Here is a 20,271-nt window from a genome sequence, read left to right on the forward strand (position 1 = left end):
ATAGTTTGACTTTTTGGCATATGTGCTTATTTGCTTTCTTGCCAAGAGTTAGATAAGAAGTTTGATACCACTCTCATGTCTGTCAGTTACATGTAGCTTAGCTTAGCATAAATACTTGAAACATATGGAAACTGCAAGCCTTGCTTTGTTCAAAGATTTAAAAAAAAAAAAACTGCATACCAGCACCTCTAAAGGTCACTCATTAACACATTGTTAAATCTGCACAAAAGCGTAAAAACAACAATCCTATCGACAGCATGAAGATGCCAGGAAACCAGTTAAATATTTTTATCAAAATAAATATATATATATAATATATGTATATATATTTTTAAATTGCCTTAAAAGTTTAAGAAAAAGCTTAAATACCTAATGGTCACTTTTAGCTATTATTTTGAATTTATGTCCCCTGCTGAACCTTTTGAACAGCTGGTTCTGGTGTTCCATCACTTTTTCATTATTGTTATTCATCACATTATCCATCAATCACCTCTGATGAATCTGACGTCCTGCTGGCTTCATGTACACAGCACAATGTTATGCAACTGAATATAACTGACTTTATGGCATTTAATCCCCTCTCTCCATATTTTCTCCTACTCTCCAGTCCTCATTTACTAATTGCTATTTTATAGAAATTAGTTTAAAATATTGTTTGTATTGTATCGTATTGTGTATTATTGTAAACAGTATAGCATGTAATTGTGTGGACAAAGTTTTGAGTATATTGTACATATATATTTACATGTATAAATCTTCACCAAGAGATATTAAAATATAGTCACTGTTGTCCCACTTAGGCAATACCAAACATTATTAGGGGCTTGTATGTTTGTTTTCTATCCACAGTATTAATTAGATAAGAAAACATTCTCACCACGAGGTCCATTTAGTAGATGTTAATATAACCATTGTTTTGGTTTCAAGGCTGCAACTTTGCTGTGTTAGTTCACTCGTGGCTGCAGCAGCAGTGAAAAAGCTCTAAAAAGTCTCTACCTACACTACTTACCCAGAAACAAATGGTAGACAGGCACAGTTAGTGAGTAACTGGTGAGCATTTAGCAGTTAGAGTTTGTGGAGTCCAAAAACAGAGCTTAACTTTACTATTGAACTTACATTTGCCAAATGAATGATAATGTTGCTCGGTATCTATTGTATGAGTACATAGACAACTTTTTCTGAACACCTTCCCTTTAACAACTTAAAAAGTGATCATATATCAGTGTTGTGCCCCCAAACAATCAATTACTGCTCAGAGAAAATGGCAGTGAAAGTGGATGAAGTGAACATCAATGATTTCATTATCTTCATCTGCTGATGATGTGATATGATCAAAAGCTCTGGAACCACTTCTAAATTAACCTTGTGGTGAAATTAATTTCTGAACTCCTGTTTCCAGGTCAAGAATAAACTTGATCTTCTCCTTCAGATTTTCTTTTGTGTGCCTAGGCCTTGTGGCTAAACCTAGCACATTTATATCACATTAATGTAAATTGATGTATGCTGCCCGAGTTAAATAAAACACACATCTTTTAAGAGCATACATTTATTTTTTCAAGACGTTGTACAGTAATTATACAATTTAATGTTTTGTCTCTAATCAAGCAATAAAATAAAATCCTAAAAATGTAAATATATTTGTTTGTTCAAAACTTTTTCTTATAAAACAGGCATGCTAAAAACACATAAACATCCGCAAAAATTGCAGCCATTCAACGCAACAGCTGATCTCAGATTTTTTGATTCCAAGTTACAACTGAAGACCTCTTGAGTAGAAGACATCATGCAAGATATCTGGCAGACGCTGTGCAAACTTGAGCGTATTTGCAGCCTGTTGGTGTTACACTGTATAATGGTGAATCCTGTTTATTCTGCTGCGCAGTTAATGTACTATGCATACATACTCCAGTAAATTATGTTGAAGAGCAGGTAAGCCAGGGGAAATATGACTCTGGAGTAGGAGTCGATCATGTAGCTGTTGCTCATTATGAAGCTGAGGTTTTGTCTTAAAGGGTGCTTGCGGCGTAGCCTGGTGCCTTCCGTGGGTGCAGAGGCATTAGAGTTTCGAGACTGGGTGTTCCTCTCTGTGTTTGGGGTGCTGGAGACCTCTGGAAAAGAAGTCAGGTCAATTTCGTTGTCATGGAAACAACCGTCGAACGCCATAGCCTGGCTGGCGTTGTAGTTGGGGATCTGCAGCGACAGGGGGAGGAGAGGAGAGTTAGAATGTGAGGTCAGCGAGCTCCAGATGTCAGAAAATGATTTTCTGCGGGTCAAACATGTCACATGAGGTTTAAGGAGACATTTGAGGCCACAAAAACAACTAAATATGAATGACCTTTGCACTCTTGAGCTTCTTCATCTCCTCCACTGTGGTGAAATAGTTGACAGCAGCGTACTCGATGACAGACAGGAAGACAAACAGGAAGCTTGCCCACAAGTAGATGTCTACGGCTTTGACGTAAGACACCTGTGGCATAGAGGCTGAGACACCGGTGATGATGGTGGACATTGTCAGAACGGTGGTGATGCCTGGATACAGAAAGCACCAGCACAACACATCATGAGTATTAAATATCCATTGTTTGGATGCATCATACTACACTGGTGAATAGAAATCACCAGATCACACACCACCATACTATAGTGGATTGATAACCAATAGACAAAGCAACAATAAGATACCCAAATTAAATGGTAAAAAATATCTGTATGAATATTATATCTGGTTGTACTTTAACAATAATTTCCCAGTCTTTTATCTCAGTTGTGTATTGGTGTCGCAGTTTGTTTAGCATTTTAATATTTATTTGTAGGAAAATACATTTAATATTTTATCTCTAATGCGCACAAAAAAGCAGCAGACCATTTAGACTTGAACCTGTGTTTTTCTACCATAAAGTAAGAAAAATTAACAAAAATGCCATTTTACTTTTAACTGAAATAACTTTACCTAACTTTAACCACCAAAGAGCTTACAGGAATAGCTCAACATTGTAAAACATGCCTATTCGCTTTCTTCCTGATAACTTTCAAGTCTCTTCGATAAATGTGAAGCTAAAGGAGAACAAGGATTAAACAGTTATAACACATTAATTAGAGGTGAGATGGTAGGGTATGTGTTCCCCATGTGTTCAGTCACTAAGTTAAGCTAACCAGCTGACTGCTTCTTCATATTTAACGTATAAATCAAACTCTCAGTAAGAAAGCAAATAAGCATATTTTCCAAAATGTAATTATTTCTTTAAACAAATCAAAAAAACTAGTCGTAGTGATATATTTGTACCAATTTGGATGAAGATACATAGCCTACAGTACAATTCATTGTTTACAATAATCTGTCCATCATTTTCAGTTGTGCATAATGTAAAACGTGTGTTTACAACATGTGTGAATGTGGTCTCAGTACCCAGAGAGACACGGGCAGGTACAGCCCTCCGGTCTATCCAAAAAGACACCCAGGACAGCATCACCATCAGCATGGTGGGAAAGTAAGTCTGAAGCATGAAGAAGAAGATATGCCTCCTGAGAATGAAGTTTATGTAGAGCCGATTGTACCAACCTGAAACAGAGATAAATGGACAGAAAGGGGAGGCAGGCAGGGTGTGGAGCAGGGGAATAATAACAGTGGATGACAGGAGAAAACAAGACAATCACTTTGGGAAATGTTACACATGCACAGGATTGTGCTAGTTGTCAATCTAAGAAAGTACAAGATGGACAGAAAGAACTTAGAAGAAAGGTAAGTATTTTCTGGGGTAGATCTGTCTAGAGCTGAAGTTATATAACAACCTCTTAGAGCGGATAGGTCCCCACAAGATTATTTTACACTGAGAAGAAAATCTCCCTGGCCCCCTTTCTATCTTTCTTTTTCACACTGAAAATGTGAGAGAAGAAGCAGGCAGGGTTTCAAAAAGTGGGCTTAGCAGTCAGCAGTAGCAGGATCTCAAAGAAGCTGTATTACATTACATTTAATGCTGTAAATACAAAGGCACACAGCAATATCTTACATATAATATTATAATTTATTTTATTTGCCATATGCCTATGAAGAGATGGGGAGCCTTAAATCCTTTAATTTCTATTTAGTAATGGTCTTTAATTGATCTATTAGAGATACTATTTCAATATTTTAACAAAGAATAAAATGTAGGCTAATATTGGTCCTACAATGTTACTGTAATGATTTTAGTACAAACACAGTCTGTCCCCATTTTACTATAAATTGTTGTGTACACAACACACACACCCTCCTCACCATCTGTTATCATATTACATAATGTATTTAAAGGTCCCATATGTAAGATTCTGAAGCATTTTACATATTATTTTTATTTATTAATAAATGAATGCAAAGTAACGTCATTTAAAAACTTGGTTGCCTGTGGAGCGATTTATATACATTTCTATGTAGGAATGCGCAACGGATTTTCCTCTAAAATCCAAAGGATGTGACGATTATGTGCGCCTTTGTGTGCCTTCTCTCTCCGCTTCATTACAGTGTCAACAGTGTTCAACAGCTAACGTTAACTTAATAAAATAATAAATAGAGCCCGCTGACATCATGCAGACTCTTGGTGCTGATCTGGCTGGATTGCCGTCTGCAGGTTAGTCTGTCGGCTGGGTTGCAGCCGACTCGCTAACCTTAGCTCTACTTTCCAAGTAGATATGTTAGTTGGCTCACAAAACTACTTCCCCAGCTAACATGATCTTATGTATTATGGTTTAAGCCAACAATAAATGATGCAACATAACAAAGGTATGGTAAAGGTACAAAGCAAACAATTGCATTGGTTACTTTGGGCTGTTGGCTGAAGGGGTGATTTGTGAACAGCAAGCTACTCACTATCATGAAGTCAATAAAATATAGGAAGATTGCAGATAGTAAAGCTGTCTGACTGCAGTTCACTTAACGGCCACTGGTGTCCCTATTAACAACGGTTTTCTAAAAGTTACATATGGAACCTTTAAGCTGAAGCCACTTTGCTTAGCTTAGCTTAGTAGACTGGAAACGAACTAGACTGGCTCTGTCTGAACAAAATAACCTGTTAATTAGTGACCTTTAAAGATGCTCATGCCGGTTTTATTACCTTTGGACAGATCCAGGTTAGCTCTTTTCCCCTGCTTAGGCTTGTCATGCTAAGCTAAGCTAACAAGGGGCTGGCTGTAGCTTCATATTAAGAAATACGAGAGTTGTACCAATCTTATTATCTAACTAGTCTGAGGGTTTAGAAATATAATACTGTATTTAAACATCTGGAACATTCCTATTTTTTTTTTTTTTTTTTTTTTGATGAGGATTTTAATGAAATGAGGAGCTCTCTGGTTGTTCCCAAACCGGGTACACCTCAGAGGGACCCAAGCCTCCAACCTCACATACCAGTACTGCTGTAGAAGGCAAGCCCAAAGGAAGGCTGGAAGTCTTCAATAAAAAACTGAGAGAGCACGATCTCGTCAGTCCTTAATGAATCGTTCCCGTTCTTCCAGTAGAGCATTAGATCGTTCTCATTGTAAGCATCTTCAAGAGAGGAGAGAAGGGGAGGAGGGAGAAGGAGAGGGAGATGACACCTTCAAATTTTGCCTCTCTTAGAAGAATCATGGATGTTTTTCTCAGAGGAGAGGAAAGAGCGCACAGAAATGGGACTCCGACTCTCCTCTGAGATCAGGATCCATGCTTTACCCATGTAATAATTTCAGGCAGACAAATAGCGATAAAGAGAAAAAAGCAGGACAGAAAGAAAAAATAAAATCCCTAAACTCTACGCAGAAAGTAATCCTGACTCTGTCGTCATTTTTGACCAACTTCAATTTCAGAGCAGAGCAGAATGAAAAAAAATAAATCCTGCATCAGAAAGACTGACATGTATAATAGACAGAGATTGACCTGGTAGAGGATTATGATTTTATTTACTCCATGCTAAAAGAAGATGGTGATGGTTACTGTGTGTTTATGAAGTACTTTAACGCACTGTGAGCTGCACAGTGTGTTTCTGTCCCATCAATACAATGCTTAAAGGTAGTATATTTATAAATGGTGCTTTACTAACATGGGTGCTGTTTGATCTAGTGAGCTCAGAAGCATCACTAGCTTGTGCCTTTAGACTACAAATCACTGCAAAGGTTGTGTAATATGTTTTCCAGCAAAACATGTCAACATTATGTAAAGTGGATTTGTTGTACATGTTTAATGTAACAAAATGAACCTAAGTCCTCTTAAAACTGCTTTGGACATTAGGCATTTGAAATAGCAATATCCCAACTGTAGTTTGATACTCACAGCTCTCTAGCTCCAGAGAGCAATTCTGTGTGTCCAGAGGGAAACTACTGAAGTCCATTGAACAAAGTGCAGTCACAGTGATCCTAAAACACAACTCACAGTTAAAGAAACACCCACATAAATCAAGCAATCATTCAGCATCAGCAGTTCACAGAAAATGTCATATTTCAAGTGAACTGATTAACCTCAGTCAACCAGCTACTGTAATAAGATTTTAACAAGAGTATAAAACAAAACTACTGGACTGATCTGTTCAGTCTTTTTCTGTCTGACTGGCTCTGTGGCTGCAGCAAGCTGTTAGGAAAGACGCCATATTGTCGACATCTGTAGCTGAAATGGATATGATGATCTCAGTCTGAAAGCTTACTGGCCACCCTCTCATATTCCTTTCAGGCTTTGCCCATTAAACCTTGCAGTGGTAGTGAATTGTTTTATATCTTGGTTGACTCTTCAAAACATTTTAATAATATTCAAATCATAACGTCTTCAATTATTTATGCGCACATTTGTCATTAAAGCAAGACTATGTGACCACTGAAATTAGAACTGATCCACTTTTCCTCTTACATATTGTTGAATTCATATGCAATAAAAAATACCCTTATTTATTTCAATCAATGTTGTTTTTTTGCTGCTACAGATATACTTGGCCTGATATGCTGTGTTAGCCAATGTCTTTAAAGCAACTGGCTGAAAAAAATTCTGGGAAATTATCCTGTAATTACCACTTGTAGCCATAGTAGTCATTCTCACTTTAATTATTTCTACTTTAATGCTGTTAATCTTTTCATGACTAACATAAAATATATTTTCTTTACCTGACACTATAGAGGATATTGCCGTCAGGATAAACCCTCAGCATGATGTTCTCCATGGTTGTGTCATGAATAAAAGAACGCTTAGAGTGGACAAAGAACACGTCAGGAACCCAAATCTTCTTCACAAGACGTGCATCAAAGGTACGACTCTTGTTGCTGCTGGAGGGGAAGGCCAGGCGATCGTCCTGCCAGTAATGCCTCAGGTACAAAGTCATGGTGAAGTCCTGGAAAAAAACACTGGTGTTAAAGCCCAACAGAGGAAAGGAGAGACTGTATAGCTGTACAATCCTAGCGGCACGCACCATGTTTACTTCAGATATGCTGTCAATGCTCTCCACCTGGACGTCGATGCCAACAGGAATAGCTGAACCTGCAAAAGGTCAAACGCTATAATACATCAGCTTTAAGCAACAGTTGGATCACATCCTCCATGAATCATCTGTCTGCACATCTGCCAGAGATTATATATGTGTAAATCCCACTGCTGAGCTATAAGACATAAGCCACATTGTAAAGACAACAGAGACAAAAGGTTGAATGAAAGTGATGACCCTGACATAATGCTGGTTCTTAAGCATGAGTCAGCTTAAAGTTGCATTGATATCTTTTGATAAATATTGTATATCTACAACATCAGATACACAGCCTTGGGTGAAGCAGTGATGCCCATTCTCATCTCTACAGGTCTGCTGCTCACTCAGGAAGCACGGATAAAATGCCACGAAAATACTTGAAGGTTTATAGCTTGTAATCAGCTTTTCATTTTCTGGATGAGCTATAAGTAACCAAACCGTATTATGAAATACATGTCTGGGAACTACTAAGACTATTTTCCGAGAAACTCCAACAATTGTATGTTTTTCAGAAGATAACTAACTGTTCTGCTGTCAAAATCTGCGACTAAATCACCTTAAGAGACCGTATAGATTGAATTTACATAATGTTATTTGTAACAGTTGTGTAATTGCGAAAATTACAGCTTTAGAAATGCTATAGATCCAAAGCTGATTTTATCATTTCTGTGAAATCCAGCCTGTGTGAATAATGCTGGGAATAATACTCGCTCACTGACAACCTACATGGATATAAATATCCCTTGTGTTTTGCAGTCGAAAAACCTATGTCATTATACTGCCTATTTCAATAAAAGTCCAAAGCCTATCCCAGCATGGACTAAGACCAACAATCACTGATACTAACAATCCTATCAATGGGGCATTTTAGTCCACGTGTCCTGGAACAAACCCACACAAATACTGGAACAAAATGTACAGAAGGGGTCAGAGCCAGGCAACAAAGGCTTTTCTGGCTGTAAGTTGCCTGTTTCAGATCAATGACAAAACAAAAGAAGAACCAGCTCATCACTGAATATTACAACAAAGAGGTTCAACTTGGACTGCAATCACAAATGCGAGTGCAGCAGTCTGAGTGGATGGACCCAAACGTTTGCTCAAGAAATGGAACTGTTACAATGCTACGTTAAATACCACCACATTGTACTTTTGCATAAATATTCAAGTGAAATGGTCCTTATGTCATCATCCAGTGGCAGAATACTGTAAACGTATGATGTGTACTGTAAACATCTCGTTCTCTCTGTGCCATTATCTAATGAAGGCAAGCACTCAAAACCGTTCAGTCTACAATAACAATAGAGTAGTGAAGTGGGAGGGATTATATCAGGCAGCTAGGGTCCCGCAAGTCCTGTTCATTTTTTTGCAAGGTCACTGAGGCTCTTTGAACTCTTTGACAGGACATGAAACTCTCCAGTGCCAACAAAGAACACCTGCAGTGGAAAGAATCAGATGCATTGAATAAAAAAGAACACACGACACAAGACATAAAGCATTTTCCAAAACATTCAGTCCAGCTATCAACACTTTGTTAATATTGTAAGAACTTATTGTTTGCAAAAAAAAAAAAATGGCGATGATGGAGTTGACACAGCCATACAAGAAGTCTGTTACAGTCAACTGCTCACAGCACAACACCCCCACAATGTATGTTTTATGTGCAAGAATGCATATTTGCTGTGTCATATGGCGCAACTGCTCTTACAGTAACTAAATGGCAGGTGGGAGCCAGGTTTGTACTCAGGAAGGACTGTTACTTTTGAGTCTCAGCCACATTCACAAGTTACAATATTTCATATATTATAACTTCTGAGATAGAATTAAAAACTGAGAAACCCACTGACAGGATTGAGACATCCACTCAATTTACTGAGCCTACATAACCCTTTCTGACTGCAGGAAATGGGCCTTCAAGTGGAATTCAAGGTTAAATTGGAAAGGTTTGCAAACACGGTGAACATGAAGAGTCTGAAGCACAAAAAAAGATTATTTGAATGTAAAGTGATAATTGAATTATTCCTGTACACCATTTACTGGAATTACTAGCCAAAACAAGAAATTAAAATGAACTCCAGACTTATACAATACAGGTTTCTGAATATCCTCTAACATCAGGCTCTTCTTTTCCCTTTCCCCCCACACAGAATTAGGTACGCAGTTCAGATTATTTCATCTGTACTACCGGCTGCAGTCATTGTCTCACACAGTAGACTATCTAGGTCACTAAGGGTTTTTTTTGGAAAGCGTAATACCAAAGACAGCACAGTAACCTACATTAACCTTATTGAGTTGCCAGAGAAGCACATGGTTATCAGAAATAATAAAGAAAAATAAAAACAAACTAGAAGAGGTGAAGTAAAAATACATAGATTAAGTGTGTGCCTTACCTCCAAAGCCCGGCCTCATTGCAAAGTCATGATCTTCAATCCGAAGCAGCTGCTCAGATTTAATTAGCATAGACTTGGTGCTGTCCATCTTTTTCAACTTAAGATCCACCCGTCTGAGAACCAAAGAGAACAAATGAAAGCTTGAGTAGAAACTCCATCTTCCTCTTTCTAACACACACACACTTAAAGCAGAAGTGACATCTGGTCGAGGGAGTTAGTGATGGTTAATTGGACTTCAGCACTCTTGATTACAACCAGAGGACTTGGTCTAAAGGAAATGAAAGTCCTTTTACTTTCAGGGTACTGACACTGATCTAACACGGTTTAACTGGGTCGGACATATTGTGAGGCCTCTCTTGCACCTGAAATGTTTGTTTGCTCTAAGAGGCCCATCTGTCCTCATTGTCTTGAACCAGCAATATACTATTTTAATAATGAAAATAACAGCTTTTTCCAATCACTAAGTAATATGCACATTATTGATATGTACTTGAGAAGTCTGAATATAATTTTATTAGAAATGAGAAAGTCAAATGCACAGCTTATCTTTCACCTCACATGATCCTATCGCCTGCTCCTACCTGTACAAGCTTATTTCTGATGACATTCTAAAGTAGCATACAGGAAAGCCACAAAATATTGCTGTCAGGTGTCAAAATGTACATTTTAACTGGAGAAGCAGGTCCACAATTACATGTCATACAAGAAATCCCACTTTGGCTCACCCTCCATGTTTTTGTTTGGTGTTCTCTCCGATGTACAGCTCCTTGTGTCTCCTCTTGTTTGTGCTGCTGTTGAGCTGGGTGACAGGCCACAACCAGGCCAAGCACATCAGTCTTAAGGCCAGGAGGACCACTCTCATGGTTAAGCTGGGGCTGGAAAGGCGAGAGGAACCCAAATGTCCCTCCCACTGCGTTAGTGTCTCGCCCAGGGAATGCCACAGCTGTCCCCGTCCTCTACTGGCACGTCCATGTCCCAGCAGCACTCATTCTGCCCCACCACGCACACACCCGGCTACTTCTGCGTTATCCGGCTCTTTCATCTCCTTTAACATGGTGAACATCAGTCGAGATATCCAGTGCTTAACTCCAGTGCACAGACATCCCCCCTGGTTGAGTTTGCTTGTCACTGTGCCATCCCTCTGCTTACGTCTCCTGACACAACATGTTGCTCCCCACTGTCCCCACCCTCTGATTTAAAACCAAATATCAATTTATTCCTACAGTGACAAAGGAATAGCCTACCATTAATTCCTCTCTAATCTTCTTATCTGTGGTTGGTAAAATCTTTCAGTAACCTACAAACTGGAGGCAGCACAGGGCGGGGAGGGGGATAATACAACCAGCAGTTTCATCATCATTCTGACCAGATAAAAATAAAAAGCCTGTAGCCTACTTTTATGCATTGCAGGATTTTCCCTCGAGTTGTGGTGGGAGGACGCAAATGATCCCATCGAGAGGGGGCAGAATGCAAGCATATGCCTGAGCAACGTATGAAAACATTGCATTTGCAGCTCCTGAGTGAGCAGATATTATTCACGGCAGAGGATGTGATTCCTACACTGAGGCTTTGAACTGTTTTTCCCGAACGAATACAATTAGTTCGTGTTTGTACAAATGCAACTGCATGCAACATAATTCACAACATGGAAACAGCTCATGCACTTAGACTGCACCCTCCTTTGTGATCTAGCATTGTGGTTTAGACCACAGGATCCGCTGCATTATGGACAATAAAAGCAATTCTTTATAATAAAATTCAATCCAGTTCAACAACAACATACACTGAAATCTAAAAAATAGAAAGCTTAATGACATCTCAAAAGTAACGTTGGTTGCAGATGTATTTTAATGTATAACAGTTCTGTTATTATGTACCAAACTGTAGCCATTTACTGTTAATTGTCACTTCATCACCTTGAGGTCATATTCAGTCAAATATAGCTGGCTATCCTCTACTGGATGCTAGGCAGCTCCAGAAGCAGCTGGGACACACTGACAAGGCTGTGGCCGCATTGCAGTGGTTAATAAGAGAGGGGAAAGCTGTTTGTCCACTTTCCCCATCCTGACTTTAGTAGGTTGGGGACTCTAAATGTCCCCAAGTTCAGGCTGCCACCACAAAACAGTCCCTCGACCTAGATAGGCCTATACATATATCATATCAAAGGATACACGACTTCAGATATTGAAGGCAGGCAAACATTGTTCCCTCTGATAAACTTGATTTCTAGTCTGTCAACACTGATTTAGATTTTTCATCATTGTTTCATTGATTTTTTCCAACTGCACTTTTAGGTCAGTTTCAAAACGGTTTTTACAGTTTAAAGCCATACAGACAAAAAAAAAAAAACTAACTCAAACTTAATGTGAGATTCATTTTGTTTCTTGATATTTTTCTAAATGCTTAGAAACTAATGCCATGACATCACCAGCAAGCTGTCCACTCATAATAGATCTGCAGCGTGAAATACATTCAGCATGATATGATTTAATGTGCCAATAGTCAATTATAGTGAAGGAAAGTAACTACTGAGGCAATGGAAATTCTTAATAATTCAATACGAAATGACAAGGAAATACAACAGGCTTATAGAAACAAGCACGTCTAATGATACTGTATTAAATCAAGGAAGAAATGAAAACCTGGAACAGAGAAAGAGAAACTTAATAAAAAAATCAATGACGAAACCAAAACATGGACAGCATGACTCCACTCGATTGGCATGGTCTCTTTAATCTGGGATTAAAGTTGATTGAGGGCAGACATGAGCAGTGCCATCTTAAAGAATCACGCACGTGGACCTTGGCTCTCTTGTGCATGTGACCACACAGCTGCTGGACAGCAGGCAGCCATTGTGGAAGTGGCATCTCATCTGTGCCCTCTAGAGGTCATCATCTGTCATAGTATGTGAAGAACTGTATTGTGCATTTTCATTAATGAACAACCACATTTATGCCACAAACCTCCTGTTAATGCCAAGATATGAAAATAGATACATTCCAAACTTTTTGAAACTTTCTAATAATGTACCATCACACTGATTTATTTTCTATACAATGTATTCCATGTTGTTGAACAAAAAGGAACCATCCATATATGAAACAAGACAGCAATTTCTGAGATATTATTTTTTGTTAATTTATCACTTTAATCCAGGAAATGTACTGCAGTTGTAATCAATCATATCACAAATAAAAGAAGAGTCCGTAAGAGAACAGCCTCAAGTAAATGTGGACTAAACTGTGTATAACTTTTTCATTCATTGATTGAACACAAAATGCATTCAGTCATCATCTTTCAGAACTCATAAAGAGTTTTCTTACTCAAACTAAACCGCCACCAAATCTCTGTATTTACACTTAATTTTGTATTTACCCTCATTATTTACATACTATTGTAAAAACTTATAAAACACAAAATTTGTGTAAATTAAACTGAAATTTGAGGTGAAAAGTTTATGACCACCAGCCATATGACCAGATGTCCCTCTTGGATGAAATTAATGAACTAACACAGGGACGGATCAATCATGCAAAAAGATTATTTCTCAGGTGGATTGCAAGAGAGGACATATAGTGCTATGTCATGCAGTAAAGCTGTCCCTTTACCTTAGAATCTCGGCTTATGCTAAATAGATAAATAGATAAAACATACTTAGAAAATAGTGATTTGGATGTGAGAGGAAAACTCAGTTTAGAGAATTGTGGGTTGCCAATTGTAAAAAGATGTAACATTTTGCATTAGGTTAATAAAATGAATGGAAGTTACATTTTTACCATTAGATGTTTTAATATTGGGATATAATTTATGTTAGAAATATCTGTAGGTTTTGAGTCCTGGTATCCACAAAAAGTGCAGATAACATACTAATTGTAACTTTTTTCAGGATAGTGACAGGATTGTCACACAGGAGAAACCGACAGGCTTCCTTAACTGATGTGTTCTCTTGTTGAATTTATTCAAATTACTGCAATTTCTGTCATTATGAGGATATGTCATTTGTAGGAGCTTCTTTCAAGATACAACTGCTGAACATCCTTTTGTAGAGATGATATTTCGAGAATAGAAAAGAATACTAGGTGTTACATGTGTTTTTGTGAACTGTTTCTGTAGAGGTGTTGTGTAGTGAAGCATTGACAAGGAGGCAGGTTAAACTTTTACCCACCGGGTTAATTAGTCAGTGTTTCATTAGTGTTAGGAAGGATGTAAAGTGGAATCACACAGAAACAGTTCATTGCACATCAGCTTGTTTTCACACCAGCTTGCCAAAACTGTTACAAGATCGACAACTCAGAGCAGATTATCTGACATGGCGGAGGCACATGGACTTATGATTATGCTGCTTATTATCTTGGAGAAACTGTTACTGACAAACTCAAAAGGTATTGTAATACTCAAAATCTGTTGCTACTATTCACACATGAGTAATTTATTCTGAGCCAAAGGACGCCAGTGGATGAGATGCTTTAAAGAGTTCTGCTGCATATAAACCAACCAACCGTTATTGTGATTTATTTTGATATCATTATCATTGGTAAGATGATTTTAGATTTGCTTAAAAAGTATTTTAATGGCAAAAGAATAAAGTGAAATGTTGAGGAAGATATAATCCTTTTTGGTAAATAGAGTTGCTTACTGTTGCAGACCTATTGTTGTTATGACCTATGATACCAACCAAACACTGATCATATAAATTAATATATTTACCAGTCCCTCTAGGAAGTTGCAATGTTGCAATCGCAACAATTAATGCAAACTCAACCAGTCCCGTGAATTAAACCTTTAATTTTATTAATTAATCTTTGGTATACTAAAAACAAAATTTTTAAAATTGTCACTTGAAAACTCAAAAAATGCCTAAAAACATCAATATACATTGCAATTTTTTAAAAATAGCTGCCTTGAAACCAGGCATTTTAGGCTGCAGCAATCTCCCCAAAAACAGCAAAATCTTGGTTTATTATTGTGTATCACGTATGTGTTGAAGAATGACACAGAGCTTCAAATTACAGCTGTTACGGAGCAGCAGTAAACTCAGCTGCTCTGCGTCCAAAGAGTGTTACCCAGCTGTGACAGCTGTGCACATCTGGGGGCAAGAGCTGAACACCCATTAGGGGGAAAGAGACTCATAAAAGAACAATCTTTACTCTGGTTAAACAAACAGCTCAGATGTTTATTAGACAATTAAACACAGAGGACAGAAATCAGTTGTGCGTATTTGTATCATGCTGTTGTGAAATATCCGAAATAGCGACATGAATAAAAATGGTGCAAAATTCCTATTCTGATGCACTCTGTTGTTGCTGCAGCAGCAGATGTGTCTTTAAGGTCAAATGAAAAAATACTGAAGGCATGAGCAAAGCAGCAGCAGTGATCTAATCAAAAACAAAATCATGTTTTTTTTTTTCTACAGTTGTTCAGCATGTTCAAACTGTTTGTGAAGTCTGTTGACTACAGGCTTTTGAAAACTACAAACCCCAAACACCACAGATGTGGCAGGAAAAGGTTACAAAAATGCCTGGAAGAATATGTAATCATGATGGAAAATCTGGGAAATTGTGGTTACGTTTCTTGTAATTGTCATACTGTAGAAGGAAATTCTGAAACACAGAACTAAAACATGTAATACAGATTGACTCACTAATTTTAGGCTATAAAGAGAATATTGATTTTTGACTATTAATCTAGTAGTCCATTATTTGATTTAACATTTAAAACAATGCTAATATTATTATTAAGTGTTTTACAAGAAAACCACAATGCAGACATAGCAAAACTGTAATTTTGATCTTTACAACTGTAAATTGTTATGTTATAACCAATATACAAACAATGCAGTGCTTGTGAATCTTGACTGTAGCTTTACCATCTCAAAGTCTTATTAGCAGATGCCAACGTTACCTGTATCATCCCTGACGACTGCATCCTGCCCTGTAGCTTCAGACCCACCGGCACTGTGGTGATCCACTGGTACAAGCAGCAGATCCCTGTTCACAGCTACTACTACAACAAAGACCAGTTTGGACTGCAGAACAAGCACTTCAGTGGAAGGACTTGTTTGTTCAACTCCCACATCCCTCATGGCAATGCCTCCCTGCTCCTCAGGAGGGTCAAAGTTCAAGATAAGGGCAGGTACAAGTGTTACACAAGCACACGAAAGGGCAACCAGGAGATGTTTGTCAACCTGGAGGTGAAAGGTCAGTACAATTTGACAGTATTACAGTCTTATCAGAAACACATGCCCATTTCACTATGTTGTTTTTGGCTTTCTTCTTTGGTCTGAATTCAGCCGGTAGCTTTGAGTGGTGAAGCGTCTCCATTCATAAATTACCCCAGAGGACGTGACAACAAGGTGGAACATTTTGAACAGTTTTTTCCACTACTGCCCAGCAGAGCTTAACTGTTAGTGTTCATTGTCATGTTATCATATGAGGAAGTATATGTTATACACTCAGTTTCTAGTTTATTAGGTATACCTAGATTAAATTCAGTCTTATACAACAACAACAACATTGCAATACACCAGATTCAGTTCAATTGCCAGATAACCCACACAATACCTAAAAAATGCAGATAGGCCTGCTGCTCTCTGCCTTTGGATAATCTTCACAGGACCCTCAGAGAAACTGCAGTATCTACCAACACTCTTTATCCATTTTATCTAGTTTGTTTAAGTTTAAGATAAGAGATTGTCATTTATAGTTAATAGCTTATAGGAAGCAATTGTTATATTTTTGGCTTCTATCTGTTCAAGTACTATTGATATTTATATTGAAATCAATATAATACATTATTTACAATTTAATACAATAAATTGGTAGCTGAGATCTGTTATGCAAGCTACTTTAGTTTAATTTAGTTTAATTTATTGTTTTTGTCTTCTATATCATTAATTATAGCTTCTGCCTTAATTAATAATGTGGAATAACAAAATGAATAACCAAAATGTCAGTTCATCAAAATGGATATGGAGATTTATTTTATTGCAGATAATAATTTGGGGAAAATCAATAAATAAACATAGTGAAACAAATAGTAAAAAAGAAAGTCAGACATGGGTTACTCAGGGTTAACTCAGTTTTGACTTAATATGTATGTTTTTACGTGCATTTTGCCTTTGTGAGGCTTTGAAGAGCAGCAGAAAAACACCAGAGATTTTTTTGAAAGAGAGAAGCAGCACACTGTAGTTTACAGTAAATGCACTGAGATAAGGTTCATATCACTGTGTGGTAGTGGGAGAAGCATTCATGAGAATAAGTGTCAGTTGTTTATTTCCATTAAAAGTTCAGTGTGTAACATTTAGGTGGATCTATTCCTACAAATGCAATATAATATGCAGATATAATATATATATATATAATATGTTTTCATTCATGTATAATCACTTGAAATTAAGAATTGTTGTGTTTTCGTTACCTTAGAATGAGCTTTTTATATCTACAGACGTCGCAGGCCGCCTGTAGAACTGCCATGTTTCTACAGTAGCCCAGAAGGGACACACAGACTCTAGTTAGGTGCTATTCACGCTTTGTGCACATTTCTCTGCCATGGTCGTTTCTCCTTCGTGCTTGGAAGGGGAGAGTGAAGCGAGGGAGTTGCAATCCACAACCACACTGCTAGATGCAAATCCTACACACTGGACCTTTAGATGCTTACATGTTATTGTTTTGTACGTTTTCATTCTAGCTCTCATCCAGTCAGTGATCATTGAGATGTCTGATGAGATGGTCACATGCTCCTCTCACAACATCTACCCAGTTCCTCAGGTGACATGGGCCACAGACCCCCCCTCTGCCCAAGAAGCTCTAGAAAATTCAACCATCAAAACCACAGACCACAAGGGTCTGTTCACTGTGGCGAGCACGCTGAGGATTCTGGATAGTCTGTCCAACTATACCTACTTCTGCTCTTTTATATCAGCTGACAAGACCCAGGTGTGGACTGCATCTTGGAAAAAACACGGTGAGTTTTGGTTACATATGATTCATAAAGTTAATGATTTCTGACAAATAAAAGCAAACAGGTTTATGTGTAATATCTTTCAGAGGGTATAACACATGGAGAGGGTGACGCACTGTCCATCCCATGCATCACCCTGCACAGTCTTCAGAATTTCTCCCTCACCTGGACCTTCACCTCATCCAGTGAGCCCACGGTCATCTTGAGATATGACACCAAAACCAAACACACCTTTAACCTGTGGGAGGGCCAAGCTGAACTGGACCAGGACATGCTTTTCCTGGGAGACGGATCTCTTCTGCTTCACAAGCCAGACACCGAGGAACACTCTGGGACATATACTTGCACCTTCTCAGGCCTGCAGAGCAAACACATTGTTCAGACCAAAGTAAACATCACTGTTTCACCAATAAGTGAGTATTAAATTATCCTGTTTCTGGGGCGATGTGAACTCTACTGTCAACGCTCTTAACTCAGGAAGTAAAATAGAAACCATTCACTAAAAGTAATGTTTATGAAATGTTTGCTCTGCAGGTGTGGATGAGCAGAGTGTGAAGAGGTCATGGTGGAGCACTGCAGCTTCTGCAGCTTTTTTCTTGTTCACCATCATCGTAGCTCTTCCTCAGTGTGTAAGGCAAAGAGGTATGTGATATTAAATCAGTAAGGTAGCGTTTGTGATGAAAAAATAGTAAAAGTAGCATTTATTGAAGCAGTATTGAGATATGATCCTAATTAACTAATAAATGAGCCATATTAGTGGAAGCAATGACAATAAATCAACAGCGCCAACTTGTGTTTCAATATTGATACATTCATGCATATCTGTGTCTTTCTACTGTTGAATAACTCATTTTGATTTTCTCTTACTGGTACAGCAAAGGAGACCAGAACTGCCTCACACAGATACAATGGAGCAGGTTTTGTTGAGGGTGGACTTCGCAAAGATCTGAACACCACAGCTTCATACATAATCGGACAACATGGAGTTGAATGCAACAGACTAGAACTGCAGTTTGAAGCGCAGGATGAACTGACAGGCAGTACGTCAAACACAGCAGAGGACTGTACTGTGGCCTTACCCGCAGGTACTAAAATAGAACAAGAAAAAGCAGTAGGACTACCTGTGGACGGAAATGATGGACTTCAATCCAGTGGATTTGGAAACATCGAACTACTTTCAACAAAGAACATCATCGTCAGTATACAGTAGCTGTATTGTATACCATAAAACACTATTAGTCTATTAGAGTGTGAGCTTGCTGTCCTGCCTTTAAAATAAACAGAAACTTATTGCAACCTTTTCTGTATCTTCAGAATCATCTTATTAGTTACACCTGTGTTAGGTGTGTCACAAATTGCAGCAATAATGGTATCACAATGTGTGCTGGGAAACTCAGTTTATAATATTTTTGACCATCTGATGATATTGTAGAAGCAATTTATAATTTGTTTTGAGTATTTGATTTAAATTATTTATGTTGTTTTGTTCAGTTTATTTTGTTTTGTTTTGTAAGAACTGAAGTTTTTATATAGGCAGTCAGGTATAAGACCAGAATGGACCTGGGGGAGGGGGGGGGGTTATTTGCCAGAGTGACAGAGACAACATGATTTTTTTGTCTATTGTTTGATTACTTGCCAAGGTTAAATAACCCACAAGACAACCACAAAAGGTCTGCGGACGATGGACAAATTGTCACTACAGATAGGGACATGATGTCTGTACAAACATGACACGGCTCAAAGATGTCAGCCTACATTACACCACAGCCATACAATTACAGGCTCAGTGACATAACCAAGACTCAATCATCTTGTTTTGTGGTATTCGAGTGGACTTTAAGGCAATTTTCAAATTAAACTGAATTTGGTCATCTAGATAATCTAATCTAGGTAATCTAAAAAATAGCCTGCAAACAGATGTGATGTGTAAATACATATTGAAGCCAACATCCTGCTAATTAAGTTTTCTTTATAGAAATAAACTGTGGGGTGATCCATTAAATTGCTCATTTTGTCATTAGTGGACACAGGAAGTGTACAATTCTTTCTTTTAGGGGGTTAAACTTTGTGCCACTGGGCCGAAGCATTACAGTGTAGGTGAGAAAGTTTTTCTTTTCTTTAAAGGAAAGTCAGTTAACAAAATTAAAGATGAGTCAAAAAAGCCAAAGAAAACAAACTTAACAGATCCACATTTAACACCAAAAAATCACCTAATGACTATGGCCTGTTTTGATTGGTTGAGACACTTGAGACTTCTCACGCTGTGACTCAGACCTCCCGACAATTACCAGAGTTGATCATGCACCGACTCCCACAATCTGACACTAATTTTTCTTCCATCGCTCTCCCCTTTTCCCTACTTTTTCCATAGCCTCCACTCAGAATCACTCCACACATGGTTTCAGTATAGTTTAGAAAGTACATATACACACGCAGTAGTTTGCAGCAAATGTTGTGTGTGGTTTCTTTAAAATCTTACC

The 20,271-nt window shown here is 38.0% G+C and overlaps 1 protein-coding gene across 1 annotated transcript; it reads right to left on the reverse strand.

Annotated features, from left to right (window-relative positions):
• Window positions 1-1,622: 1,622 nt before the first annotated feature.
• gabrr3a (gamma-aminobutyric acid type A receptor subunit rho3a) lies at window positions 1,623-10,694 on the reverse strand. Its single transcript, XM_035666860.1, has 9 exons — window positions 10,558-10,694; window positions 9,833-9,945; window positions 7,395-7,462; window positions 7,093-7,316; window positions 6,275-6,357; window positions 5,378-5,515; window positions 3,407-3,559; window positions 2,336-2,529; window positions 1,623-2,190 (listed from the first exon to the last, which is right to left on the reverse strand). Exons 1-9 carry the CDS (start codon window positions 10,692-10,694, stop codon window positions 1,891-1,893), a joined length of 1,410 nt encoding a protein of 469 aa, XP_035522753.1. The 3' UTR covers window positions 1,623-1,890.
• Window positions 10,695-20,271: the final 9,577 nt, after the last annotated feature.

Source organism: Morone saxatilis, unplaced genomic scaffold (assembly GCF_004916995.1).
Source record: "Morone saxatilis isolate NCDOM2014 unplaced genomic scaffold, NCSU_SB_2.0 Contig20, whole genome shotgun sequence".
In the NCBI taxonomy this organism is placed as follows: Eukaryota; Metazoa; Chordata; class Actinopteri; family Moronidae; genus Morone; species Morone saxatilis.

Coding starts and splice junctions, on each gene's coding strand:
- gabrr3a (XM_035666860.1), bottom strand. CDS start 10,694: ATGAGAGTGGTCCTCCTGGCCTTAAGACTGATGTGCTTGGCCTGGTTG. Junction 7,463..9,832: donor AATGAGGCCGGGCTTTGGAG/GTAAGGCACACA, acceptor GACCTTTTGCAG/GTTCAGCTATTCCTGTTGGC. Junction 5,516..6,274: donor CTCTCTGGAGCTAGAGAGCT/GTGAGTATCAAA, acceptor CCTCTCTTGAAG/ATGCTTACAATGAGAACGAT.